The 25,536-nt window shown below is 39.4% G+C and overlaps 2 protein-coding genes across 13 annotated transcripts in view; both read left to right on the top strand.

Annotated features, from left to right (window-relative positions):
* pcloa (piccolo presynaptic cytomatrix protein a) overlaps nt 1-10,232 on the top strand; it is a 58,698-nt gene extending 48,466 nt beyond the window's left edge. For 5 of the 11 annotated variants that reach the window (XM_085136873.1, XM_085136865.1, XM_085136864.1 and 2 more), the window contains 7 exons: nt 350-607; nt 1,719-1,907; nt 2,978-3,119; nt 3,274-3,335; nt 5,217-5,351; nt 6,894-7,039; nt 7,130-10,232. In XM_085136873.1, the coding sequence (XP_084992999.1) occupies nt 350-607; nt 1,719-1,907; nt 2,978-3,119; nt 3,274-3,335; nt 5,217-5,351; nt 6,894-7,039; nt 7,130-7,273 (1,076 nt within the window). In that variant the 3' untranslated portion in view covers nt 7,274-10,232. Of the gene's footprint in view, nt 1-349; nt 608-1,718; nt 1,908-2,911; nt 3,120-3,273; nt 3,336-5,216; nt 5,352-6,893; nt 7,040-7,129 lie in introns of those variants that run through there. The other 6 variants (XM_085136867.1, XM_085136871.1, XM_085136868.1 and 3 more) reach the window with 4 other exon arrangements.
* Nucleotides 10,233-10,363: 131 nt separating this feature from the next.
* The window catches only part of cacna2d1a (calcium channel, voltage-dependent, alpha 2/delta subunit 1a), a 124,258-nt gene continuing 109,085 nt past the window's right edge, over nt 10,364-25,536 (top strand). The window contains exon 1 of one of the 2 annotated variants that reach the window (XM_085136874.1): nt 10,364-13,848. In XM_085136874.1, coding sequence (XP_084993000.1) covers nt 13,820-13,848 — 29 coding nt within the window. In that variant the 5' untranslated portion in view covers nt 10,364-13,819. Of the gene's footprint in view, nt 13,849-24,347; nt 24,847-25,536 lie in introns of those variants that run through there. The other variant, XM_085136875.1, reaches the window with a different exon arrangement.

Raw genomic sequence — 25,536 nt, 5'->3', positions numbered from 1 at the left:
TTGCACCCATTCTAGCTTTCGCGTCATGCTTTTTGCTTTCTCGTGGTCTGTTTTCTTGGTTGCCATGATGTCACCCTGCTTAGAGGCCTTGCCTTAGCTTCCCTCTATCTTTCTGCTAACACAGAGGGCAACATGGCCGTGGAAGGCTTTGAATGCTAGTTAAAAAATAACCTCAAAGTAACATCAAATTTAATGAGCACGATAGACTATAAGACACACTGGCTAGATTCAGTATCTCACTAGCCAGCAACTCAGCTCGTTCTGAGTGGTGCTCAACAGGTGACAACCACTAAGAAAAGCAAAAGGTAGCCTTTTTTTTTTGGTAATTTGGTGAATCTGGTTGTTTTAGACACACAGGTGCCCTCTATCGAGAAATCTCACAGTAGCCCTGGCACATCGAAGCCTTCCCCGTCCGAGGGCCAGAGCCAAAGCCACAGCCACGGACACAGCCAACACTCTCGCTCACACGGCGCTTCACGCTCCAGCAAAAGCGCAGCACGACAGCACCATCAGGAAAGCCTCAATGGAAGCAGAGGAGGCGCTGCCGTAGCAACGGGCGATGCCCAACAGCAGTCACAGCAGCAGCCGCCACAACGCCTCCAACCAAGTAAACCAAGACGCAAATAAAGCCTACGCAGCATGGCCTCCTCGCACTCATCTGTTCTACCTTTTGTTGAGTTTTTTTCCGTTCCTTTATTTCCTATACTTACTTAGTTTCCCCTCACTCCTCACGCTCTCTGGTTCTCTTCAGCATTGTATCCACAGTGTGTCAACCTTTCATGGCTTCTCTTCTGTATGTATTCACAAGTGTCAGCAGCCAGCACCTCACCTGTAAGGTAGCACACTGTCTTTGACCCTTACTTATTTTGACCTCCTTCCAAATATGCATAATGCTAGCTAATAGGTATCCAGTTCTAACTATTTAAAATTCTATTAGTGTTAAAAAAAATATGTAATAAAGAGGCTTAAATGTACTTTAATGGAGTTAAACATAAACATCAGCTTTTATTTTGACTGACATTAGCTTTTAATTATAAGATGACAGTGTAAACAGTAGTAAATAAATGAAACAGAAAAAAGCAGATTTGCACAAGATGTTCAAACGAGCTTGGCGATAATGTCAGAGCAGCTCGCTCTAATGATGAAAGATAACTGATAAAACAGTTCATCAGGAAAATAATTCTTCAGAATTCAGAAAATGACTTTTGCTGCCAGCTAGAACTTAAATCATTTCATTTAACTGATCCGACTTTAAAACCGAAGACAGTTGCAGTCCCCTCCCTTATATCATTTACCTATTTGGATTTTTACTTTGATTTTATTATTATTATTTATTTTATTTTTTTGAGTTCTATATAATTTCCTTTTTTGTTAACAAACAACGACCAGCTTTTCTGAAGCTCCTCCACCGAGATGGCTGTGCATGCAGTCCGCTACACCCCCCCCTCCCAACCCTTTTTTTTCTGTTTAAACAACTACCGGACCCACGATGCACCTCAGTAGATGCTGCACGCCCCACCCAATAGTGATGTGGGAGGGGCACTGCGCACTGTGGCTGCATGTGATTGACAGTCAAGCTGGTTGCCATGATGAAGATAAAGCGCTTTCTGAATCTCCATCTCGCTCCTCCCTCCTTCCAATTTGAATTCCGGCACCATGACCTTTGTTTCCCGGCGTTGACCCCTTGACATCGTGCCTGTGAAACTAAACTCATCCAGGCCAAAGAGGCCGCCTCTCACTGAGGCACCAGAGACACAGCGTAGTGGGCGTGCTCACCATTCAGAGAGCCCAGTCTGACTGGCTGCCTGCCCTGCCATCGATTGTGTCGGCCAAAGGGAGCAGAGCAGACGGCAGACACCTGACCCTCAGGAAAGCCGTGTCAGAAGAGAGACCGCAGAGCACCGGAGGTGAGAGTTTGCCCAAGAGTCTCCTCTCTGTCGTGTGACTGAAGCACAGATGGAGCAAGGAGAGAAAGAGAGAGTGAGAGAAAGAGAGGATGCAGTACTACTAACGCACACCTGCAGAAAGAAAGAGGGGAATATTCATAAAAGAGACAGGAAGATAGAGAGAGAGTCGCACTCAGCCACATCACCACAGATTCATGCGCACACGGCACACACTTTTCTTGAAGGCCACCGACACAGTTCACTAATACCAGGAAGTCAATATCCAAAACTGTGAGATGAGTCAGTGAATGTTAACACTTTGCCACTGCCACATCTGCTGCATCATTAAACTGTTATTAGTGAGCTTTTTCGCAATCCGGCATTGATGCCGTGTCGAGTGGCTCGAAAGAAACACGTGTCGGCATGGATCCTCTCGTGCACCGCATCCACGCGTCTTACTTCATTCATACTCTTATCACACTGCCTGATCAGCAGTTTGAGAGCAAAAAAGCTAAAACATTTAAAATCATCTAAAATATCCTGCATTAAACAGTTAAAAAGATTATAAAGAGACAGTCGTAAACATTCTTTAAAGTCCCGAAAATATGAAACTGAAGCACACTGAGGCAGTTTCACTTAAACTTGAGGAATCGGAACGCGATTCTTATTTCATGTAGACGACTAACGATGTCAGTGGAGTCTTCGTGTCTCTTGTTTAGTCTGCATAAACATATACATGTGATATCGCTCTGGTTCTATGTGTGCGTTTTAAGTTTGAAATTTTAAATGTGACTTTTTACTGTCTTGCCTTTGCCGAGAGAAAGATGTCTGTCCATGTGCTTTTCGCTAGTCTTCAGTGTTTGTGTGCTATTCATTGCGATCCAGTCCTGTGTGCTTTAAAGTAGCTTTCTCTTTGACTTTAGCAAAAACTTTTCAAGTTTTATAGCAGATTTCCACTGCTGCAAATAAGTAATGCTACCTGGCCCATGTTTTTTTTCTTTTTTTAATTATTGGAACCAACCGAGGAGGGGAAGGGGCAATTTTTCTTTCTTTGTCTTTGTCGTGATGGGTGTGGTGATATCTATGCACAGCTCGGTCAACCTACAAATCAGGAGATGCCCCGGTCACAGCAGCCTCGTTAGATAGTGGCTTGAGCGGCAGCGCCTACAGCCTACTGGACGAGGAAGCAGAGGCAAACGAGGTGGACAGTGCTATCTTCCAAGTGCCCCGATTGTGAGTCAATTTATTTATCCCACAAAGAGCGGCACTTTAGCATTTTAAACATGTTAATTTGCTTAACTATTCCTCGCTGTACTAAAGATATACTGTACTACATTGTAATATGCTATGCACTTAAATAATTTCTATATTTTTTTCTCTTCCTCAGTGGAAAGATCCCAAATGGCACAGATGTGATAAAATCATCACTGGGACACAGTGACACTGAAGGTTGGGCGTGTATCTGTTATACAGTAAATGTTTTTTTGTGTGTGTTTTTGGTGTATTCATTACAACATTCATGACATGATTATCTAAGAGTGCAATTAGCAAATGGCTCCTGAAGTTTGCATGACCAACATTTAAACTAGTCCCTTGTTGTTATGTGCCATAAAGGGGTTGGACATGGTAGGCAGCTACTGACAGGTAGCATTTAAATAAGACTCACCTGGTATTAAATGGGCTCAAACTGTACCAAGAAAAGTACCTTATGCCATTTCACCACATCAGCCTGAACCATTGATATAACCACACACTACATCGATACTTTTATCTCGATCTTGAAATGTTTAGGCAGATATCAAGACACACCAGTCAAATTAGGAAATATTTTTCCAATCTTTTGTCCAATTGTGTGCAAATTGTAGCCTCAGTTCTTAGCTGGCGGCTGAGTGGCAGTCGGTGTGGTCTTCTGATGCTGTAACCCATCTCCTTCAAGGTTGGATGTTTTGTGCTTTCACACAAACGTCCAACCTTGGAGAAGATGCTCTTCTGCATACCTTGGTTGTAACAAGTCATTGTTTGAGTTATTGGTGCCCTAACTATCAGCTTAAAGCAGTCTGGGCATTGTCCTCTGAACTCTGGAATCAACAAGCTTTTTTTCCCAAAGAATTGCTGCTCACTGGATATTTTTTATATTATATTCCGACCATTTTCTATAAATCCTAGAGATGTTTGTGTTTGAAAATCCCAAGAGATCTAAACTACTCAGACCAGGCTGTCTGGCAACAACCACGCCACATTCAGAGACACGTAAATCCCCTTTCTTCTCCATTCCTGATGCTCAGTTTCAACTTCAGTGGGTTTGCCCTTTACCATGTTTGCCATGTGCCTAAATGCACTGAGTTGATGCCATGTGATTGGCTAATTAGATATTTGTATGAGCGAGCAGTTGAACAGGTGTACCTAACAAAGTTGCTGGGGAGTGTATATATTTTATAACTGCTCACAATAGTTTCTCATCCAATTTTAAGTCGGCTCTATTGATCTATTATATGATTTCTTACTCCTTATGTTGCAATTTGGCTCACGACATACCACACTGTAATTATGACACTGTAATTTTAAATGGACTTATTTGATCTTTTTATCGTTTCACCATCTGCACTCAGTCTTTTTCTGCCACTGGATTTCTCACTTTTCATCACTTCAGAAGACATTACATCCACTGATTTAACCAAATCCCTGCCTGTATATGACCATATAGTCAACCTTAAACCCCAGACTTCATCCTAAATTGTAAAGATTTATGTTATTGTCCTGAGAAAGGAGCTGCTTCCCCACAATGTAACTGTGTAAACAGATTTATGTCCCCACAACATGAGTAATAAAAGTGCACTTACACACAGCCTACATTTGCCAGGGACTTGTTGACCCAGCTTTCACAACTGCCACTTCCATTCAGTTGCCAAGGCAACTAGAGGCCAGACAAGGCTCATCATAACTTCTCCTCGTCCTTGTTAAATCAATAAATGTGATTGCTCGCAGACCATGTCTGATATTAGTCATCGCATTCACACACTTTGTGCTCTGTAGAGTACGGCCGCTTTAAAAGATGCCACATTTAAAATAATTGTAATAATCTTATACCCATCCTTATTTTCTTAAATTAGCTCTAAAGCCCTTCCTATTTTCAGTAGCTTTTAACTTGAGGTCTAGTTTGCTGAAGTTCACTGTAAATACATCCTATTGCTCTTTTAGGATATTTTATTTGACCCATTTAGAAGGTGCCTGGAAAGCACTTTGGGTCAACTTCTGTTGTTTTAAAATGTGCCATATAAATAAGGTTAACTTGACTAGTGCATATTTAGCTTCATGTGTGTATGCATTTAGGTAAGACTCAGGTAATGGGAGAGATAAAGATCGCTTTGAAGAAGGAAATGAAGACGGAAGGCGAACACCTGGTCCTTGAGATTCTTCAGTGTCGTAACATCACCTACAAGTTCAAGACTCCAGATCACCTGCCTGGTAACTGAAAATACCTGATCTATGCACATGACCGAACCAATGCCAAGCTAAAGTACACCAACTGAGCAAGTTGTTGTGACATATCACTTATTGTCATCCATTCTGTCAAGAATCGTGTTTTAGGAAGAGGAAGGTGAAAGAGAGGAAAAAGTATATTTACAGAGAGTTTCCATGATACGCATAATTTATATTGCATTTAACAGCTGGGAAGCCCACACAAATATGTGTTCTGGCATCTAGCTTCCCTTCAAATGTTTGCCAGTTTTATAGCAGCAGAACAACTGGTGTTGCAATAAAGTGTTTCCCAGCCCACGTAGAGCATTTAACCCTTAAGTAATATGTACTGTATATGTGTAAGGCTAAAAAAGAGACTGGAAAGGCTCACTAATGACACATAAGCCTGGGCAAATAAGATGTGGGATGTGCCATTTATGAGTTATATTTGACAGAAACTGTGTAGTTCAAGTAGTAGCATACATTACAGTATGTAACTCCCTTTAATTGAAAATTAATTAAAGTGTTAAAAAAATACAAATAGATTCATTAGAGTACAATCGTATGCTATTTAGCCTTTAAAGATTGTTCTGTGCATTATTATTTAGACACATTGGATAAATGCGTTGGGGTTGTACAGCACAATTACATGAATCTTTCTGCTGTTATAATGCAGATTGTTGCCCACACTGCCTCTGCTTGTAGTATTTACTTCCTTAATACCCAAGCTGCTGGCCACTTGCTTGATTTGCATTTGCTACCAGATGGGACCTGCACAAAAGGCTTTATTTCAGCTGAGAATACACTGTCGCTCTGCAGTACAGAATCTTGCTCGGTGTTTCATAATGGTAACACTTTATAGTTATGACAGTTATATAAACTATTTATATGTTGTATAAAAGTATAGTTTTCAGTGCAGCTGTGTTCGCTATAGACACCCAGTGTCAGGATTCGCAGAATTGGGAGTCACACTCAAAAAGGCAGATTGAAGCAACAAAAGCCATCTTATTGCACTGATACAGAGAACACAAAGTCCAAAACAAACCATCAGGAATCCAAAGTAATCACAGAAATATGCAAGTGAACCACACTGTGAAAGAGAGCAGATGCTGAGGCAAAAATAAAGGGAAGGCATGGCTATTTATACACAAAGGAGTAATCAGGGAAGTGGACACAGGAGGGTAACGAGAAAGCGGGGAAGTGAAACTAAAAGCAGGTCGCAAGAAACAACTGTCAGAGGAAAACAGGAAATTATTTAAAAGATATCTGCTTAAATCCTGAAATATTATACAGAAGGAAAGGATCAAGCCTTTATTTGCGAGCTTGAAACTGAAAAAAAGGCATATTTTTATTGCACTAATAAAAAGTTATTAAAGATATATGTTCTTAATCCCTAATCCTAAGTGGAAAAATAGGACGGAACTAAATAAACCTTTTAAAAAATACCTAAAACTAATGATTATAGGAAGACATTTTCCTGCAGATGTCAGAAGTCACACTCAGAGAAATAGCATACTTTGTTTTGTTTTGCTTCGTTTCTGTCCACAGATCTTTATGTGAAGCTCTACGTGGTGAATATCGCCACCCAGAAAAGGATCATCAAGAAGAAGACCAGGGTTTGTCGCCACGACCGTGAGCCGTCCTTTAATGAGACCTTCCGCTTCTGCATGAACCCCACTGGACACGCGCTACAGGTAATCCACACAAAGTGTACGTTCACAGTCACATGCCACGTTAGCATCCCATTAAGCACGCACAAAACTGCTGCCTTTTGTTCTTTCCAGCTATTCCTGGTGTCCAACGGTGGCAAATTTGTGAAGAAGACCTTAATAGGCGAGGCCTACGTGTGGCTGGATAAAGTTGATTTACGCAAGCGAGTGGTGAGCTGGCACAAGCTGCTTGCCAGCACTGCCCAGATCCACTCATAGGAGGGGACTCAATCTAAAAGAAATAAGCTTAAGCGGAAAACAGGTTTCTGACATCTGGGTTCCACATCTGGAACGCTGATCCAGTCTTCTGGAAGGTCTGGGCACGGGAAGAGGGGGAATTTTTTTCTTCAACCTTTGTTTCAGGGCTCGCATAGCTTGCTATTTGGAAAAATGCTTTCAGCAAATGATGATATCTGCTCTGATTATGTGAAAAACTTGGAGGAAACCATTATGTGTTTACAGGGAATAAACACATGTTTACAGGGCATACAGTGTACAGCAGTGTAGCCAGGACTTAGAAGAAGAACACAGGTGCTGAGTTCAGAGGTCAAGTGCAGAATCAACCAGGTATTACACACTTTATCTCACATACACACACACACACGCTCACGACATTGCACACAGTCATTCACACAGAACTTCAAATCTAATAGATACAGGGAATGGACACACTTATAGATTCGAATTGATTTATTTTGACGTTTTATCCATTAAATGTTCTTTAAATGGGGCGCTCACCCTCGCTTTATTATTGTATTGATTTACAAAGCGTTTTAGGAATGAAATAGTAAAGACTCTGCTATAGAGACCTCTTATTTATTTTTGTATTATGATATTAGCGTAGAGTTCTATGATTTGTCTTCTCCTCAATTATTTAAGTACTTTAAAAATCTATTCTGGGAAGGAAGTATATTTTATAATACACTACCTAGCATTCCAGTTCAATACAAAAAAAAAATATTGCAAGCATGTTTTTGACTTTATTAACAAAAACTACTTGTTCCCTACCCTTTTAATCTGATTTTTCCCTGATGTTATCCAATGATGACTATTGTTTGATATAGCATCAATATTAATATATATCAAATTGGACATTACATGTTGTGCGCATGAGTCTATCTATTTGGTATGGAGTGCCACATGTTCAACAAAAAAAAAAAAAACACCTCCAAGGTTCACTTTGTATATAGTGAAGTGTCATAGCTGGACATTATTCTACATATATAGATATAGATATATAGATATATATAGATATCTTTATCACAGACAATCAAGTCTTGATGATTGTGGCATAGAGGTTTTATTTATTCATGACGCCCCTTAGAATGTGAGACGTTTACTATATGAGAGTTAAGCATTTCCTCTTTTTCCTTGTAAGATTGGAGCACATTAGAAGTCTTGCATCAGTCTTGCTTTCGTTCGTAAGGGCAGTCAACTCGACGACACTTGCTTTTGTAGTATTTTGCACTTTTTCTGCTTAGAATGTAAAACTAACATCATCATCCTGCTAAATTATTATTTTTTCCACTGGGAAAGTGAGAAACTATAGACCAGGAACTACCCAGAGTTACGATCCTAAGACGCGATGCTGTAACAGTAGCATGATGATGTTTCGTCCCACCTCCACGCGCACTTCATTAAACGCCTATTATGCCCATTATTTCATGAGAAAGGTCCCGTTTGCTGTGTGCAGGTGTCAAAAGACTGGAAGGCTGGTTCATTTAACATTTTCAGTGAAATATCCGAGTGATTTCTATGCAACATCTACTATATAGCGTAAATAACTGCACCCTGACTTGCCAGAAATATGACACTTGGTTTGAGAGGAAGCATTTCTGTTTATTTTGCACTGCTGTGTTTTCATGTCCTCCACGAAATGGTTACTGCTTTAATATGATTTGTTGTTTTCTGTTTGTTTGTTTTTTATTTACCGTGTGATTTTTTTGTATTGCTATATGAATCTTTATTTATTGCCTGTGAGACAATTTCATATGTTGTATTATATTTGTTTACAGTACATATCAGATGTACAGAGAAATTAGGTTTTTATACACTATGTAGTGCTTGTTTACAATATTTAGAGGGGCCTGAAACTCAGAGAACCAACTTTTTTGCCCTTGTGCACGAACACACGCTCACATTAAAAACGCCAATTCCACGTAGCTATAAATCAAAGGAAGAAAATCGAACATTCCTAGTCATGATTCCTATCTTTGTTTTGCACTCCCCCTTCGATTTGTTTCATTTTCCAGTAAGTGTATGAATTACCAAAAAAAAAAAGCAACTAAAGAAAACCTTGTAATCAGTGGACTTCACACCTCAAACGTAAGGTGCAACGTGCATTTTCGGTTGCTTTTCTTAACTTTCTATCCATGTGCTCGTGTGTGTGTGTGTGTAGCATCTTCACACCAAGTCCATGCATGTCATTGGCTCTAATGCAGTATCCCTTCCTTTACATGTTATCTGTCTAAATTATCTAAAATTTCTCATAACACACAATGAATTATACGAACACACACACACACACACCCAGATGCCATCTCTATCTTCAACCTTGTAAATAAATAGTTTTTTTATACTGGGGTTTGGGGAAGCAATAGGTCTTTTAGCAGTCAAAACTAAACAAAAAACAAACAAAAAAAAGTCGCGTGATCTTAGAAGTAACAGGGAGTTGTTTCTCCTTGGATCGCTGTACAGTGGATAGGCCGAGGGAAGAGCTTCTGTCTGTTTATAGGGACCCAGATTTACCCGACCCTTTACACCAAACACTAAAAGTTTACCAGAGTCTAACACAGAAGTCTATCTTAACAACTCAAGTAGTTGCAGGAGAATTTAAATGTGCTCACACTGGATGTTGCATGTTTTGTTGGTGGTTCATACTATTTTTGTGTCCGGATATTATTAAAGAAAAAACAAGAATGGTGTAGAGAGAGATATAGAACAAATGTTATAGAGGGGGAAGTTATGAAGAAAACTTATAATTGATGATGTATGCTGAGTGTACAAAGAGTATGCTTGTAAAACCTGTCTGGTTTTTCACTTGTAAGTAAACAGAAAAAAAAGAAATCTAATGTCATGGTTTTGTGATTGTATACAGGAGGTATTGATAAATTATGCAAAATGTGCTGTAAAAATGGCTGTTGCCCCATGTCTAAATATTAAATATCATATAAATGAAGCATTGTTAGCGTGCATTGAGTTTACTGCATATTTCACTGTTAGATAGCACGATTTTATTTTGAACCTAGAAAGTGCAATTTCTGGGAAACTGCAGTGTATATATATGTGTATGTGTGTGTGTGTATATGTGTGTGTATATGTGTGTGTATATATATTTCCGCGGGGGAGGTTGCATACATGGCTTGCATATGAGGAAGTAACAGAATACAGCCACAAGATGGTGCCATGCTGCTATCGTTTTGGCCAGTTGGAGCTCCGTGGTGACGTCCAAGCAAGCCTACGCAAGCCTGCAGAGCTCACACATGTGTCTTCACTTATTACTGATTAGTCTTTTCGTGACTGTGTGGGAGTGCGCAGATGGGGCTTGCTGACAGATCCTTCTGTAGCATCATTTGGTCCAGCTTCATTGTGAGACAAATCAACACCAGGTGTGTGTCTATGTGTGCTCAAGGCTATTTGTTGGTCCTTGATCCCTTTGTATGCAAAATGCGAAAATGTGCTATAATAGGATATGTGACATGTGCTTAGATGTGTCTATAATGCTATGTTACTTTCATGTATATATATATATATATAATATGGTATACGGTGTTGCACTATGGTAACATATGGTATAATATGGCATGTAGCAGGACCATATAGCATGCCCTGTTTGATCCTCCTTGTTAACTCTAATGGTGTCACTACATCAAGTAAGATTAACATAATGTTGTATTCAGTAAGACCATAAGAGCAAAGGAGAAGATGGAATTCCCCCCTGTTGGCCATCAGAAACAAATGCAATTTTGAGATGTAGAATCCTCGCCCATTTTTTATATACAGTCTATGGTATGAGACAATTGTGTTAAAAAACAAACAACCAAACCTTAAACTGAAGTAAAATGTAACCATCCAAAGATAGATAGATAGATAGATAGCACACAATGACAAAGATGAAGACTAAACTACACAGCACACCAGGGAGACACTATAAGGCACATATAAGGATGAAAGTAAAATAGGCAGTACCTGACAGCAAAACAAAGAAAGTCATGGAGACAAACAGTAAGACACCAGCAAGCAAGCATGGGGAAAAGGAAACACAATAAAACTAAAGATTACAAAGGAGACTGGGAAGTCTCAAAATGTCTTGCATGAAAAAAGGTGTCTTGACATTCTCCATGGACAGGCTTTTCTCATTAGCTTGACCCGGCAACATCATGAAGAAAAGATTCAGTTGTTCGGCTCAGCAACCATGGGTCTGAAATCTTGCTGTACTTTCACCCCTGGAGGGCTGTTCTTTAAAGCCAGGAAACTCTGAAAAAAGCTCAGAGGCGACTAATGAGAATGACAGGTTAGCACTAAAACCTTCTAAAATCAATATACGGTCCACTGACTCATATTTAGTAGATCTGAATTTACGTCATGAGTGATGGTGGAATAATGTGTTTACTGCAACATACAACAACCTAAAAGCATATCCAAATCATAGAAATAATCTGTAACAGTTTCTCATTTTAAAAAATGTTTTAGACTTTTTATACATATGTATATTACACCAACAGGGGGCGTAAGGAATCCATTTTACACAGTCACACAGTTAGTTCTCTGTAGTGGAATCCTTTTGGACCTTTGACCTTAAGTATTTCTGAGTTCAAAATAGAGATCCCATAAGCTTAAATGCATTTAAACTTATAAATAACTTACTTATTATTGCATTTTTTCAGGGAGTAGTGTGAGTCTGTGTGTGTGTGTCTGTGTGTTTACAGACAGGGGATGGATCACCTGTGTCAGCACCTGCTGAATGTTGACTCTGCAGCTGAAAAAAACACCTGCTTCTGCCAGCTGAGTCTGCCACAAAATAATTATGTGTTGGAAAAATAGAGGACCACCTACAGTTATAATACCTACAACAAAAGAAGGATTTTATCTATTATTTTATAGGAATGAGCAATCTATACAAATGCACAGTAATGAAAAGGTTTACAAGCTGTAATGAGAGCTGCTACAATTCATGATTTGATGGTGACACTGTCAAAACTAAAGGAGGCTGAGCTGGAGGTGACAGAATTGAAAGTACTAAGGTTTTTGTTGGGAGTGACCAGGAGGGAACATGGTTAGATGTAAGTATGTCAGAGAGGCATTTCAGGGTGAGTGGTTTGAAGGCAAAGTTAAGGAGGCAAGGGTTGAGATGGTTTGGACAGATGCAGAGAACGGATAGTAAATATACTGGACAAATGGTTGAAGTTGAAGGTGCCAGGTAGATAGATGCAGGATCAGATGGAGACAGACAACCCACTGTGGTGACCCCTAAAGGGAGCAGCTGAAAGACAAAGAATATGCAAAATGCACAGTAACTATATGGTTAACAGAAAACAAAAATCCTTTCTTCAGTCTACACAAGTACTATTTAATGCGCTAGTTAGCTTTTCTAACGGCTGAATTGCAGTTCTAAGAGATATGTATTTCTCTTGGCTTATTGGTGTACAGTGATAGAGAATTGATCAGGCATTTGGTGTTGATGAAACCAAGCCAAAGTTACTGCTGTGAAGCACCTTAGTGTTAATTCGTGCCCTAAAAAAAGAATTAATTATATATATATAAAAAAACAGATGGTGCTAATCAGGTACATAAAGCAAAAAGATGACTAATGTGGGGAACCTTGATCACCGCTGGTGATCTGGTATGATTGTAATCTTTCTGAGAACACCTGTTGCAAACACTACACCAGATATCGCTGAATGGGGCAAAGTGAGCACTAATGAGCCTCAAATTGATCTTTTGGAGAAAAAACTATAGCAGGATACTAAGCTCTTAGCTACTGCGTGCTAGAACAAAAGCGTACCCAGTAAGCTTGACAGTTGGCTAATGTTCACATGAAGTATTGTCCGCTATTTAAACTCTGCATATTTGTAGAAGAAGTTCACCTTCAGCCAGAGGTTTCTCCAATTTTACCTTTATGTGCTAAGCTAAGCTAGCCAACTGCTAGCTGTAGCTTAGCTTAAATTTACACAATAATAAATTTAGAAAGAAGCCTGGTTCTCTCAAATAATATCCCACAAATAAATTCCTGTCTCAAGCTAAGTTTAGAAGCTTCATGAAGCAAAAATATGCTTTATGTCTACAATTTGTATAGTCTGTAATGCTGCAGCTCTCTGTATAAGTTCTTTCCAGAAGTGTTCATGAGAGAAAGATAGAGGACCTTAGATTATATGGTTTGATTAAGTTATGATGTGCTTCTGGCTGAAAATTTCCACAACTTGATCAAATTATGCCAGGCTCTCTCTGCCAGGTTCTTCTCTGGTGTGTACTTTATTCCCTTTATGTCTCCCCTGTTTGTTTCATGTTCCCTGTGATCTCTTTCATATTCCCCCTCTTCATACCGCTTCTCAGTGAGTCCCCCTTTGTTTCCCCCCCTCTCTGATTCTGATAGATCCCTTACATCCTTCGCTTCTAAATATGTGTTTGTTCCCCTCTTTTGTCTTCAAAGATGTGGCCTGAATCAGATGGTGGCTTGGAAACATTGTGCTGTTGTCCTGCATCTGTGATTCACAGAGCGGTAACTTTGATGAAAACAACAGAGATCTGACAAGGCGGGATCAGGCAATGTCGTCGGATGCATCAGCTTATGCAAGGTTAGACAGAGGTTACACATCCATCAAATATGCCTTGATCTCCAAAGAGGTGCTGCAAACTTTCACTTGAGATATCACTTGGAAGCACTGCTTCTTTAAGACTTTTGCTGATGGGATACACTACCCTTGTAACACAGTGGAGGATAAGGGTGCCTAAATTGGAATACTCAAGTAAAATACAGGTATCTACCTTTAATTTTTGCATTGATTGAGTAAATGATCCTAGTTACCACTGCAGAATAGTGTAACAGAAAGCATCTGGATTGTGATTGAATTTCCATAACCTTGTTCCTAAATTTGTTCTCTTGCTCTGAAATTCACATCTGGTAAAGTCCAGATGTCCAGATGATACACAGACACGGATGTGCTGTCTCTAACCAGTGACTGATGGTAGTGTTTTGATAAGAGGAGACGCCAGCATTTGGACACATGAATGTGAATTGAGAAAGTGATCTTTGCTGGCAAGTGTCAAAAGATGATGTTGTAGATCATGAGCTTTAGCTGCAGCGGTTGTATATGATGCAGAAAACATATGTTAACACAACTATTAGGATAAGACATTAATCAGAGTCACCTGTTACATATGTGACAGTTTACTGCTCTACATGCATGTGGTCACACAAGTCTTGTCAACAAAAAATCTTTTGAGAATTTGAGTAGGAAAATGTAATTTTTTAGAAAGGATTCAAGATTTTGTGAGTTAAAAAAGAGAACAGGACAGCTAAGACCCTTCATATCTCATCACCTCAGATCCCCCCTGAAGACAGCTTCCCATCACTGGATGCCCAGTTTCACCCTAAGGCCATCCTTTGCTGGGCCATGACTTCTCCTACTGACAGAATAGTTTTCACTAATAGTAATGTGATCAGTCAGTGCACAGAGGGGACCGAGGCTGCCCCTGTCCCAAATGAGACATCATATCACACACACTCTCCGTCACTTCTCTTTCACTGAGTCAACAAGGTGTAACCACTCCGGCCATCACCCGAGACAAGACTGTGGTGCAAGAAAACCAGTGTTGTTTTTTATGGGGTGACCTACAAACACTGTGTCTCGCAAAGAAGAGGATATCCAAGGAATTTGCAAACACAATCTTTAAGATTATATAAATATCAATAAGTTTGAATCAATCATAAATAAATGATGTGACGTCTCAGGAGAAAATCAGACACTTGCATGTACTGTATGCTAACAACAAATAGCATCGCTGTAGAGCAGGGGTAGGCAACTCCAGGCCTCGAGTGCCGGTGTCCTGCAGGTTTTAGATCGCACCCTGAGTTAACACACCTGAATCAAATGATTAAGGAGACTTGAAGGAGGAGCTTGGCCATTTGTTATTGTTTTGGGAGATTTCATGCTGCTGTACAGTAACTTCTCATAGACTAGTGCATATCAGACCTAAATAGCAGAGGTACCAGTTGCTATAAATACACAAATATAGAGCAAGACTGGAGGAACAGAATGAGAACACAAAAGGGAATTAGCTAATTAATCCAAGGAACACAGAACCCAAACTCAAAGATAACCAAAAATGTTCGAATGAATTTCAAACATAAAAAACCCAAAAGCTTGGATATAAAATCCAAGGATCGTGGCAAGCAGCCATGCAACAGCTAGCTCATCTGAAGCTAAGCCTGCGCTGTGTGCACTGACCCTCACTTACGTAGCCAGCATTCCCTCTATAGCTGTTGATGTTTTGGTTCCCTAGGACTGACATTGTGCAAAATATTATCACTCTTTCCTCACAGCAAGAACCCAGGGCCTTTCTGTGTGTTTCTGTGTGAAGTTTGCATGTTCTCCTCATGTTTCTATGGTATTCCATGGGGGAAAACCCACACATCCAAGGACTTTCAAGGCTAGAATAATTCTCTTGTTCACTGTTTTTGACCAATGACCTATTGTACAGCTGGAGTTATTCCCCTGGCACAGCACAAAGGCTTCACATTTTCCTAATGCTTATTATATGTTTAATGGAAACAAAGGATACTGGTCCCATTCTATTTTATCATTCTACTTGTCATTTCAGAATTTGAACTCTCTTTTTGAGTTTGGTTAAGTGGTAGAGCTAATGTTTAAAAGTCCTGTGATTGGACGTTGTAAGAAGTCTGTATTCTATTTTTTAAAGGCAGACTGTCCGACTTATTCATATGAGATACTGTGTGAGTAAGAAAATCTTTCAGCTATGATAAACACAGCGCAGTGTGATGAACAGAATCAAGAGGTTTCAGTGTGGAGGGTGAAGCATATGCAGTGTGTGGGAGTTTTTAGTGCATATTAGAATTAACAGTACTGAAGAATAATGGGTGTATTAGTGGGAGGTATTTAAGTAACAATAGGCCATGCAGGTGTAGTAGGCATCTTTGTCCTCAACCAAGAAAACCTGATTCGACTGAAAGATATCTATATATTTGTTTATACTCGTGGTATATTTACTGCACAACAAACCTTATTTGTTGTGGCTAATGGAGTATGATTTTCTCCATCAGGATTAGTTGTAAATGTAATAGTGCCCCAGACTGTGCTGCAAAAAACCATGAATGGAAACTAACTAAGAACATGTAAATTCTGCAGGGGTCCAATTTGCTTTCTGTTATGAATGCAGGTAACAGTAAACAAGAAAAGGCAAAAGAAGCAAGACAAGTATGAGCGTTTCAGGAAACTTCTTGTAAGTGCCTGGAAGAAATTGAATGAAATAGGTACATTGTCCAGTGAGCGAGCTAGTTAATCTTGTTGCTTTTCAGCACCCACCTGAATGAGAGACCCTTCGTTAACCAAAGTGTGACTCCACTGGGTCGTGGAAACGCACCAATTTAATATCAGTTGGAAAAAAATGCACATATGTACATGGATGTGTTAGAAAATGCTAGAAAATATCCACCTATAAGCACAGCTTAAGCTCAGTAATTTCCTCCTGTTCTGAGGCATGATTATCTGAATATGTGTGTGCTGACTGTAGGTTGAGAGACCGAAGTGACAAATCTTGCCAAGAAAGCAAATAAGCGTATTTTCAAAAGGAAAAAAAAAGACTGTCAAAGTAAGCTTAGATAAAAACTGTCAACACATCTCTTAATGCATGCTCAATCATCCAGGTAAGTAAATCCCAAAAGGTTGAATCTGTCAACAACCATCAACAACCACCAACTCGAGTTGATGGTTGAACACGGAGTCTGATGTAAAACGGGGTCAACAGAGCATTTATTTGTTAAGGAACTGAACTTTTTTTAAAATGTTAATAAGGAGATTTTATGTCATTTATGTTGTTTATTTTATTGAAAGTATTTTAATATTTCATCTTGGTCTGCTGGTTTAGTGTTTTATCTATCGAACATAAAAACTCCCACAGCAACATTAACACCTGCTCCAAAATCAGGGTCAGTCAGAGAGATTGTTATTCACTCTGGAAAATCAGGTTATAAAGAAGGAAAACAAAAACATTATTAACCGTCCTTTCAATGTTTTGTCAACTGAATTCAGGACTGTGTGGGTAAGCTGCAAACAAATGGCCCTTTTGTGGATTAATAAAATGACCTGAATCTGAATCAAAAGACTTCATTTCTTTTCTTGTACTCCATCATTTTCCTCCCTAGAAGCTGGAACTGACAGTGAAGACTACATCCTTGTTAGCTCATGCTGAGATAAAACACATGGCCCTTAATCTTTCCCAGAAAGATGGTGTGTGGGGAGAGATGTGATTAAAGTTGGAAATCATTTATCAGTACCACAGACAAGTTATTAAATGAACTGCGTTTGGCATCCTGTGGGGGCAGGCAGAGTGGGTGCATGAATGCAGAATTTTGCTCTTTGGGGAAGATTCAGCAGTATGTATCAATTTGTTTGTCTTGCAGAATACTGAAAAATGTGACAGGATATGACAGTGACATTTAAACTTTTGAGATGAAAGCCAGATGTGACAGATGCCTCATGATATTTTATCATGTTGCGTGGCTCCGAATGTTCTCCATATGCTTACAACCTGCATTTTTTGGTGACGTCAGCATCATGAAAAAGTACCGGCAAAAAAGTAACTGGCGAAGATCAGAAATGCAGGAAGTAGGGAAAAGAACACACAGTGTTTGTTTGACTTGAAGTGGTTATTTGATGTGAAAAATAGCCATAGGTACATTTTTGTTATTTGAATATGATGCAAAGCATTTTGCCCTGCAAATGTGTTTTAATGAGCTTATACATTTAGTAATTAAACCTTATTGCTTGATAGATCTTCCTCCTTTGTGCTGTTATATTAAGAAATTGTGTATAAGAGCTGGTTGATTACACTAAAAATGATGTGGTTATATCTAGGGCTTACAGTGGGATGTTGCTGATGGGGAAACCCCAAGTTCCGGTGTAAATGTGCAAGGTGGGGAAAATAATTACTTAGAAATAAGTCACATAATAATAAGTCACTGTGATCAGCTGACCTGTGCTGCTACACAGAGTCCCATTGCTCTTTGTAGGTTTACCCAACTGATTTAAACATCATATAAGCTGATGTTATGTGTGGAGATTAGAAAATTATTTTACTGTTACTATTCATAACCATTATCATTACTATTGCATTACTTATCATTTATCATTATCATTTCATCAGAGCATTTATTGAAGCTGTTAAAGTCTGTGTTTCAGGTGTTAGCATAATCACATAATCTTTCATTGCAGGTGCAACTGTAATCATGTTATACACATTGCATTTTTGTGCTTATTAAAGAGTTGAAGCTCGGTCAGTTAATTAATGGTCGGAAGCTTCGGGCGGCGCGATGTCCGGCCGATCTATTGAATAAAATGACCTAGAGTTATGAAAGGATTGCATACATGCTTACAATACACCACATATTATATAGAAACAGAATAGAGGCCTGTGTGTGTTCAGCAGCCTGCTGCATTGGAGTTTGCCTGGTAACAAATGACTCAGAATAAGTCAGGAAGTATACTTCTAAAATGTCTTTGTTTGTCGAGTGAGGTCATGCACGGAGGTCAAGACACACATAGGCTGCCTGTACGCACACACACAGTATATAGACTTGTTTTGCTTGTAAACAGCATGTTCATGCTCTGTTCTGAAGTGCAGTAAGTGAAATAACAGGAAGCATCTGGCGGTGACAGAGGAACAGAGGGAGGAACTGTTCTTTTTTGAATGTGTTCAATGTTGAGGATTACTGGAACTGATGCAGGTTATCTATCTGCTTGGACGCACAAGGGGCGTTATATTTCCTGATACCCTGATGTTATAAATACAACTGCTCGTTTATTGTTCTGGGAAGATTGACGCTGATTGTGTGACGGAGCTCATCTTCCACACACGCGTGTGTTTAATAAAATCATTGTTTTGACGCACAATGGACCTGCAGTCATTTGTCTCTCACCTCAAAACACGAATCAGGACATGTGCAAGCTTAAATGGCTGATTTCCAATCCCTACACACTATCCCTACACACTATAAATTTATGTCTGGTACTTTAGTTGTAACCTGGTAACAGTACCATAGATGTAACTAGTCCTCAATCAAACATCCCTGTAAACTTTGACAGAATAATTCAAACTAACCGGTGTAGCCTGCACTAAACTACCTCGAGGGCCGGTGTCCTGCAGATTTTAGATATCACCCTGGGTCAGCACACCTATTACAAATGCATAATTAGGCTAAACATTGTGTATAGATCTAAAACTCCAAAATAAACAAGGATATTAAATATAAGATTTAAATTTTAAATCTAATTTGCTGACCTTTGAAAATAATCTCTGATCTTCCCTACTAGTGAAATACACCAGCTGTACATTTAGCTCACGGGCATGTTTTGTGACAGACTTCACAGAAACAGTTTGTGTGTTTGGTGAAATTTGTTGAGCTGTTTGAAAAGTTGCATTTGGAATCATGTAGCAATAAAAAAACAAACAAACATGTTACTCTGTTTATGATAGCTCCTCTTCTGTAACTAGTGAGACGCTGAAGTATTGCAACCACAACTTTACATCTGCAGCATTAACGCATCACAAGGATGGGAGGGAAAGAGGACGCACTGAAGATGTTAGACGGTAGTAGCATGCAGGGGCTGGAAGTGCCAGGCCAGTAAAAAAAAGCAAACAAAAAACCAAAACAAACAAATGTAATAATAATATACATTAACCTCATTAACTAAAGTTGCCAGAGTGCCATCCTGAATCAATCAATTCCTGGTTTTATGCTTCTGACAGGAAACTAAACTTACATTTCGAATGATGATCTGAATAAAATTGACGACACACACTTGTGAATTATAACCTCAATTCCAAAACAGCTGTGTTTGTATTTAGTGCATCATGAAACAAAAATTTTGACAAGAAGACTGCCATCAAATTTAAAATTAACTAATAGTCTTTAAAAGTGATACATTTTCTCTATTTAAATATTTAATTTGTTTTCTATCTTTTATTGTGGATAAAATAGGAGTTTATAAGATTTACAAATCATTGTTTTTTTTCTTTACACACTTTTTTGGAATTGGGATTGTAAATGTGATTGTCTCTGCAGCTTCATTTCTACAAGGACATGTTAGGCGTGTCCTCAGTGGATGAGAAAAAACAGCCTTGTGGCATAGTTGACGACAAATGCATTGCTAGGCAACGGCCGGGGGGGCTATTCCCTGGACAGGTGGGTGGGGTCGCGAGCTGATGACAGAGGCCACACCTGCTGCCCGCCAGACGCATATACACATTTCTAAATCACTCAGAAACAGACACACACCTGTCTCACTGTTACACACACACACTGATTTTTACCTCCTGCTCTTTTCTGGAAACATAACCTGAAGCAAATTGTACTTTAGTGGCCAACAGGTTAAAGCAAAAGTGCAGTGAATCGCATGACTGAAATCAACACAACCTTTACACAGGCTACAATCTTAAATGCCAAATGAAGAACATTTTTTCTATCTGTGTTCATAGTATTGTCTTTTTAACCTGTTTAGTTTTGTCCTACAATTTCCCATCTGCTGAATATGCTGACTTAAGTGTGCTGCCATCGGGGTGCATTAGGATTGGCTTTGAAATGGCATTAAAAAAAACAAAATAAATATATTACTCCAAAATACTGAAGCCTTAATTTAAGGAAATAGATAGTCAAGCAGCTGGGTTTTTGTTAGCTTGCTTTGTTAAACCTAAACAGCTGATGGCAGTTATCAAGTCTCCCAGAAAACACCGACTTTCTGAATCTACCATTAGAACAGAAACAGTAGTGTTGTAACCAGGTGACCTATTGCAAACAGCTGCATATTTCACACAAGAAGACTTGCATGACTTGCATGGTGCCCCGCAAAGAACTGAACCACTGGGGTAAACATGACAAAGTTACCCGACTAACCTCAGATCCTGCTTTGCAGTGGAGGCCTCAGCAGATTAGCATTCGTGTCATATTGATGGCCATATTAGTCATTCTCTTTGCAGCTTTCTTATTCTCTATGGGGGGAAAAATATCTGCTTTGTCTGTGCACTAACTTTTGGGGCAGGGCAGGTAGTGCACATAAATTATCAAGACTTTGTGTATGAACATAGAGCAATGAAAAAAGGGAGAAAAGCTATAGTCAAAGCAAAACAATAAGCCAAAATATGCTAGGAAGGAAGTTTAGTTTGTCACTTAGGTGTCTCCCTTTACATCACACAGAGTCATTTGATCCAGTGTTGGCTTAAAAATACTGATTATAGCATGAAACAACATTGAGTCAGCGATTTTATGGAAATTGGATGTATTTAGTCATACTGAATTTGCTGTTTTTGAGAGGCTTTTGTAAGCCAAAACTAATCTCTGTGAAAAACCCATATAATCCTGTTTAAGAGAGTGTTGCATTTGCTGGCCTGTTTCAAAAACACGAGCAGCATGAGGGATTGTTATGGTTTTTTTTATGGGAACACATTGTACATTGTTTTCCACTTCAGAATTAATTTAAAAGTCAACCTGTGGACGTTCTTAACGGATAATTACCACATATAGTTAATCTCTCTGGGGGTTTTTTAATAGTGTATAGTATGTTACCCCTTAAACCTTTAAACCAGCGTTCCTCTCTCCATATGGTCAACACTCTTTCCAAACCGGCCCCTCCTCTTCGCCATTGCTCGGTAAATACACTTCAATCCCCCACCTCAGAGCCATGCCAGGCAAGAGGTCCCAAAGGAACAGCTTTTATATGAGCTATAGTGAAACCTGAGAGGGGGGGCATAGACAGCTATTTGCACAGCATATCTATTTGTGGGATTCACGTAGCAGGTGGTCAACACTTTGCCTTGTTTGTCTATTGTGACCCACACAGCTCATCTGCATGCAGACATCCATACACACAAAAACAAGCAGACAAAAATTCAAGCCAAAAGAAGAAAATAATTATCTTTGGGGGGGGCTTGTAATAATGGAGGAGCTTGAAGCAAGATTAGTTTTGCATCTGACAAGGGGCTTTGAAGACAAACCCGTTAGAAAATACAGTATATGCTTCTGGTATTTACCTTGCTGATTGTCCCAGCAAAGGGAAATGTCACTCCATATTAAGTTTGCCACAGCCCTTGGAGCGAGTGGAATTTATTATCACATTTCTGCATAAAAAAGAGGCGCTGCGCTATTGAAAATTAAATGAAGGTTCATCATGATACACATAATAAAACGGAGAGCTTTTATTGGATGGGAAGAGTGTATTCTTTTATTTAGTTTTTGAGATGCTTGACTGAATCTGACATGGACTACAACTGGGTTGTGGGCCTGAAATGCTTTAAGCAACGCATGTGACCAGACAAGAGCAAAGTTGCCCTGGAAGTCACCTGACTTTGTTGTTTACAAGAATGCACATGAAAAAACATTCAAAAGTCAGCTCTGTGAGGAAGAAGACCATTGTAGGAAGGATAATATAGACGCACAGTCAGTGGAGTGTGTGACTTATGATGATGATCAGCTCGAGGTCATAGCTCGAGGCTTTTAAGGTTATCAGAGGAAAACTTAAATCTAAAGACACGGGCTGCAGTGTTGTTAGAATCTCCAATGTTTGATAAGGCCAGTGTGCCGTAAATAACTGTTGCTGGGTGACGTGAAGGGCGCCCGGAAACCCAATTGCGCCTCAGCAACACAAACATAAGAGACCACACACACTGCAAAAAAAACATGGTGAAAAAGTGCCATTAAGGTTTGTGTATTCTAATTTTTTTTAAGTTGCCTAAAATCTTAAATTAGGTCACGTGTACATGTCTACGCATAGATTGACTTTTCCCATTTGTGTAATTTTTTCTTTCTAAAAGACTTTCGAAATAAACTGCGAGGTTTTTTTTCCGAGCCACGCAGAACTTGGGTGAAATCATCACAATTAGGGGTGGGTTTTTATAATCGATTTATCGATTAAAATCGATTCTGGCTTGGATTACGTAAAATCGATTCATTAAAATCCTGAATCGATTTTTTAATACAAATTTATTTTGCCCGAAATGCCAGAATCTCTGGTGAAATCTCACAAAATTTCAACAACCACCAAACAGCTAAAACAGTAAATGAGAGCAGGAACACGGATTCTGCACAAAGACGTAAACACACAGCGCAACCCGCGGATCAGAATCAGTTAGATGTCGAATTTCTCACAGTTGGGGCTGAAAGCCGACAGCCCGCTGATTCTGATCTGTCGGCGGGTCCGTGCTTTGTGTTCACGCCCTTTATGCGCTGATTCTAAAGCTGTTAGTTTGATGTCTCTCCAAACAATATTGACCGAACCAGCAGCAAAAGAAGATCCAAACTACGCTTCACATAAACATCGTCATGTATTCACTCTTACTTTTACTGTTTTGCTTCTACCATGAGGCACAGCTCTCTCTCTCTCTCGCTCTCTCTCTCTCTCTCTCTGTACTGTTTTCTGCATTATTCGCTTGCTTGTTACGCACAAGTCTACCTTTGTTTACAGCGCTATCGCCGACTTTTTTTTCTTTCCGTTTTATATACTTCCGAAAAGAAAACCTAATTTCTGCCGTTCAATGCTGAACAAATTTAAACTTTTTAAAATTATGCAAAATGCAAAACGCTAAGCCGTGTCTCTAATAAAACCGCTGTAACTTCAGAGGTAATGTTCATATGTTGATTAATGGTTTTCTTTCGTTTTTGATGTACTGCAGAATATTTTTATAAAATCCCAGGCCAGGAAAAATCACCTTCATGTGTTTCTGTGTTTTATCTTCAGCTACTTTGACACAAAGGCCTCTGCTGTGATGCTCACACCTTTGATAAAGTCTTGCGTGTGTCAGCTTCCTTTTTATAGATACAAAAATATGTAAATGTACTAATCTGAATTATAATATTTCTGACTGTCAAAATTTCCCAGATTCAAATCGAAGTGAATCGAATCGAATCGAATTAAATCGAATCGTGGATCAAATCGATTCTGGACCTTGTGAATCGGAATTGAATCGATTCTAGAAATCAGTGACGATACCCAGCCCTAATCACAATCACTCAAACACACTTCCACCCCACGTGTTCATCCCCGCAAACCCACGATGTTTTTTGCAGTGTGCGGAGTGACACCGCTCTGCCGGCAGAGCTGGAGCTCTACTGTAAATGCGCCCTCCCCTTTTCTCCTGTGTTTTTTTTAATTTTATAAATCTTTTGGACACACGCTTGAGATTTGCTCTAACAGCCTATCCCAGTTTGAAACACTCACTTAAGAGTGTCTCTCTCTCTCTCACACACACAGATACACACGCTACACCCCCCCCCCCTCCAAAAAAAGAACACACTCCTTCAACTCCATCGGTGGGGAGAACACAGCTATCGGATGAGATTTGTTTCCAAACGCGCACCGATGGCGGTGTGAGGCGTTTGGTTTGAGAAGTACGAGCGGCGCTTTGGATTTGTGGGCAATTCTTCTTCTTTTTTCTCTATTTTTTTGTTCATCTGCTGAATCCTGCTTTAGGGAAATTAACAAAGATATGGATTACTCACTTTGTCTATTCCTACTCTTGGCGACTGTTTCGTCTGAGTCGAGCGGGCAATTCCCAACATCGCAGATGTGAGTACTGTACAGCTGAAAACAGCCTGTTGGCTTTTTAAAGTAATACGGTGTTGTATCATAGAATTTTTTATGTGGCTCTTTTTTCTGAACCTGTATCATTTTATGGCATGTTCGGAGATATACGGTAGATGCAAAGCAGCCTGGTAATCACTTAAAGAGAAATGTGGTGCTAAATATGCTTCTAAAGCTTACATTAAGTTTGTGAACGCGCACTTTGTGGGAAATTCTCTAGGAAGCAGAACAGTCCTTCTTCTTGCCAACTGATGATGAGGATTGTACATGGGCTTTGTCCGTTACTTTAACTTTGTGAAATATAATATTAAAAGCTGCTTCCCATTTATTGCCAGCCTGCAGCAGTGTGACATATTGCGGGCTGTCACATGAATCATCCCAAGAAGGGAGACTAAGGTCTGAACTTTCTCTTAACCATGTCCACAGATAGTTCTGACATTTGGCTATATGTGTAGATTGCTGTAATGAATCACATTTGTTTACAGTGCATGAAGTTTGAACTGTAAATAGGAAAGTATATAGAAAGCATACTCCTCAGTTTGTCCTTTTTGACAGCAGTTGGTTATTGACTGGTCAAATGACACAGTTAATCAATTATTTATCCAGAATATTGATATTTTTGTCTTCTGCTGATAATATTGATGAATAATGGTAAATGTATTCATCATGACGGTT

The sequence above is a fragment of the Neolamprologus multifasciatus genome, chromosome 17 (genome assembly GCF_963576455.1).
Source record: "Neolamprologus multifasciatus chromosome 17, fNeoMul1.2, whole genome shotgun sequence".
Taxonomy (NCBI): Eukaryota; Metazoa; Chordata; class Actinopteri; order Cichliformes; family Cichlidae; genus Neolamprologus; species Neolamprologus multifasciatus.
This window is presented reverse-complemented; position numbering and strand designations above follow the sequence as displayed.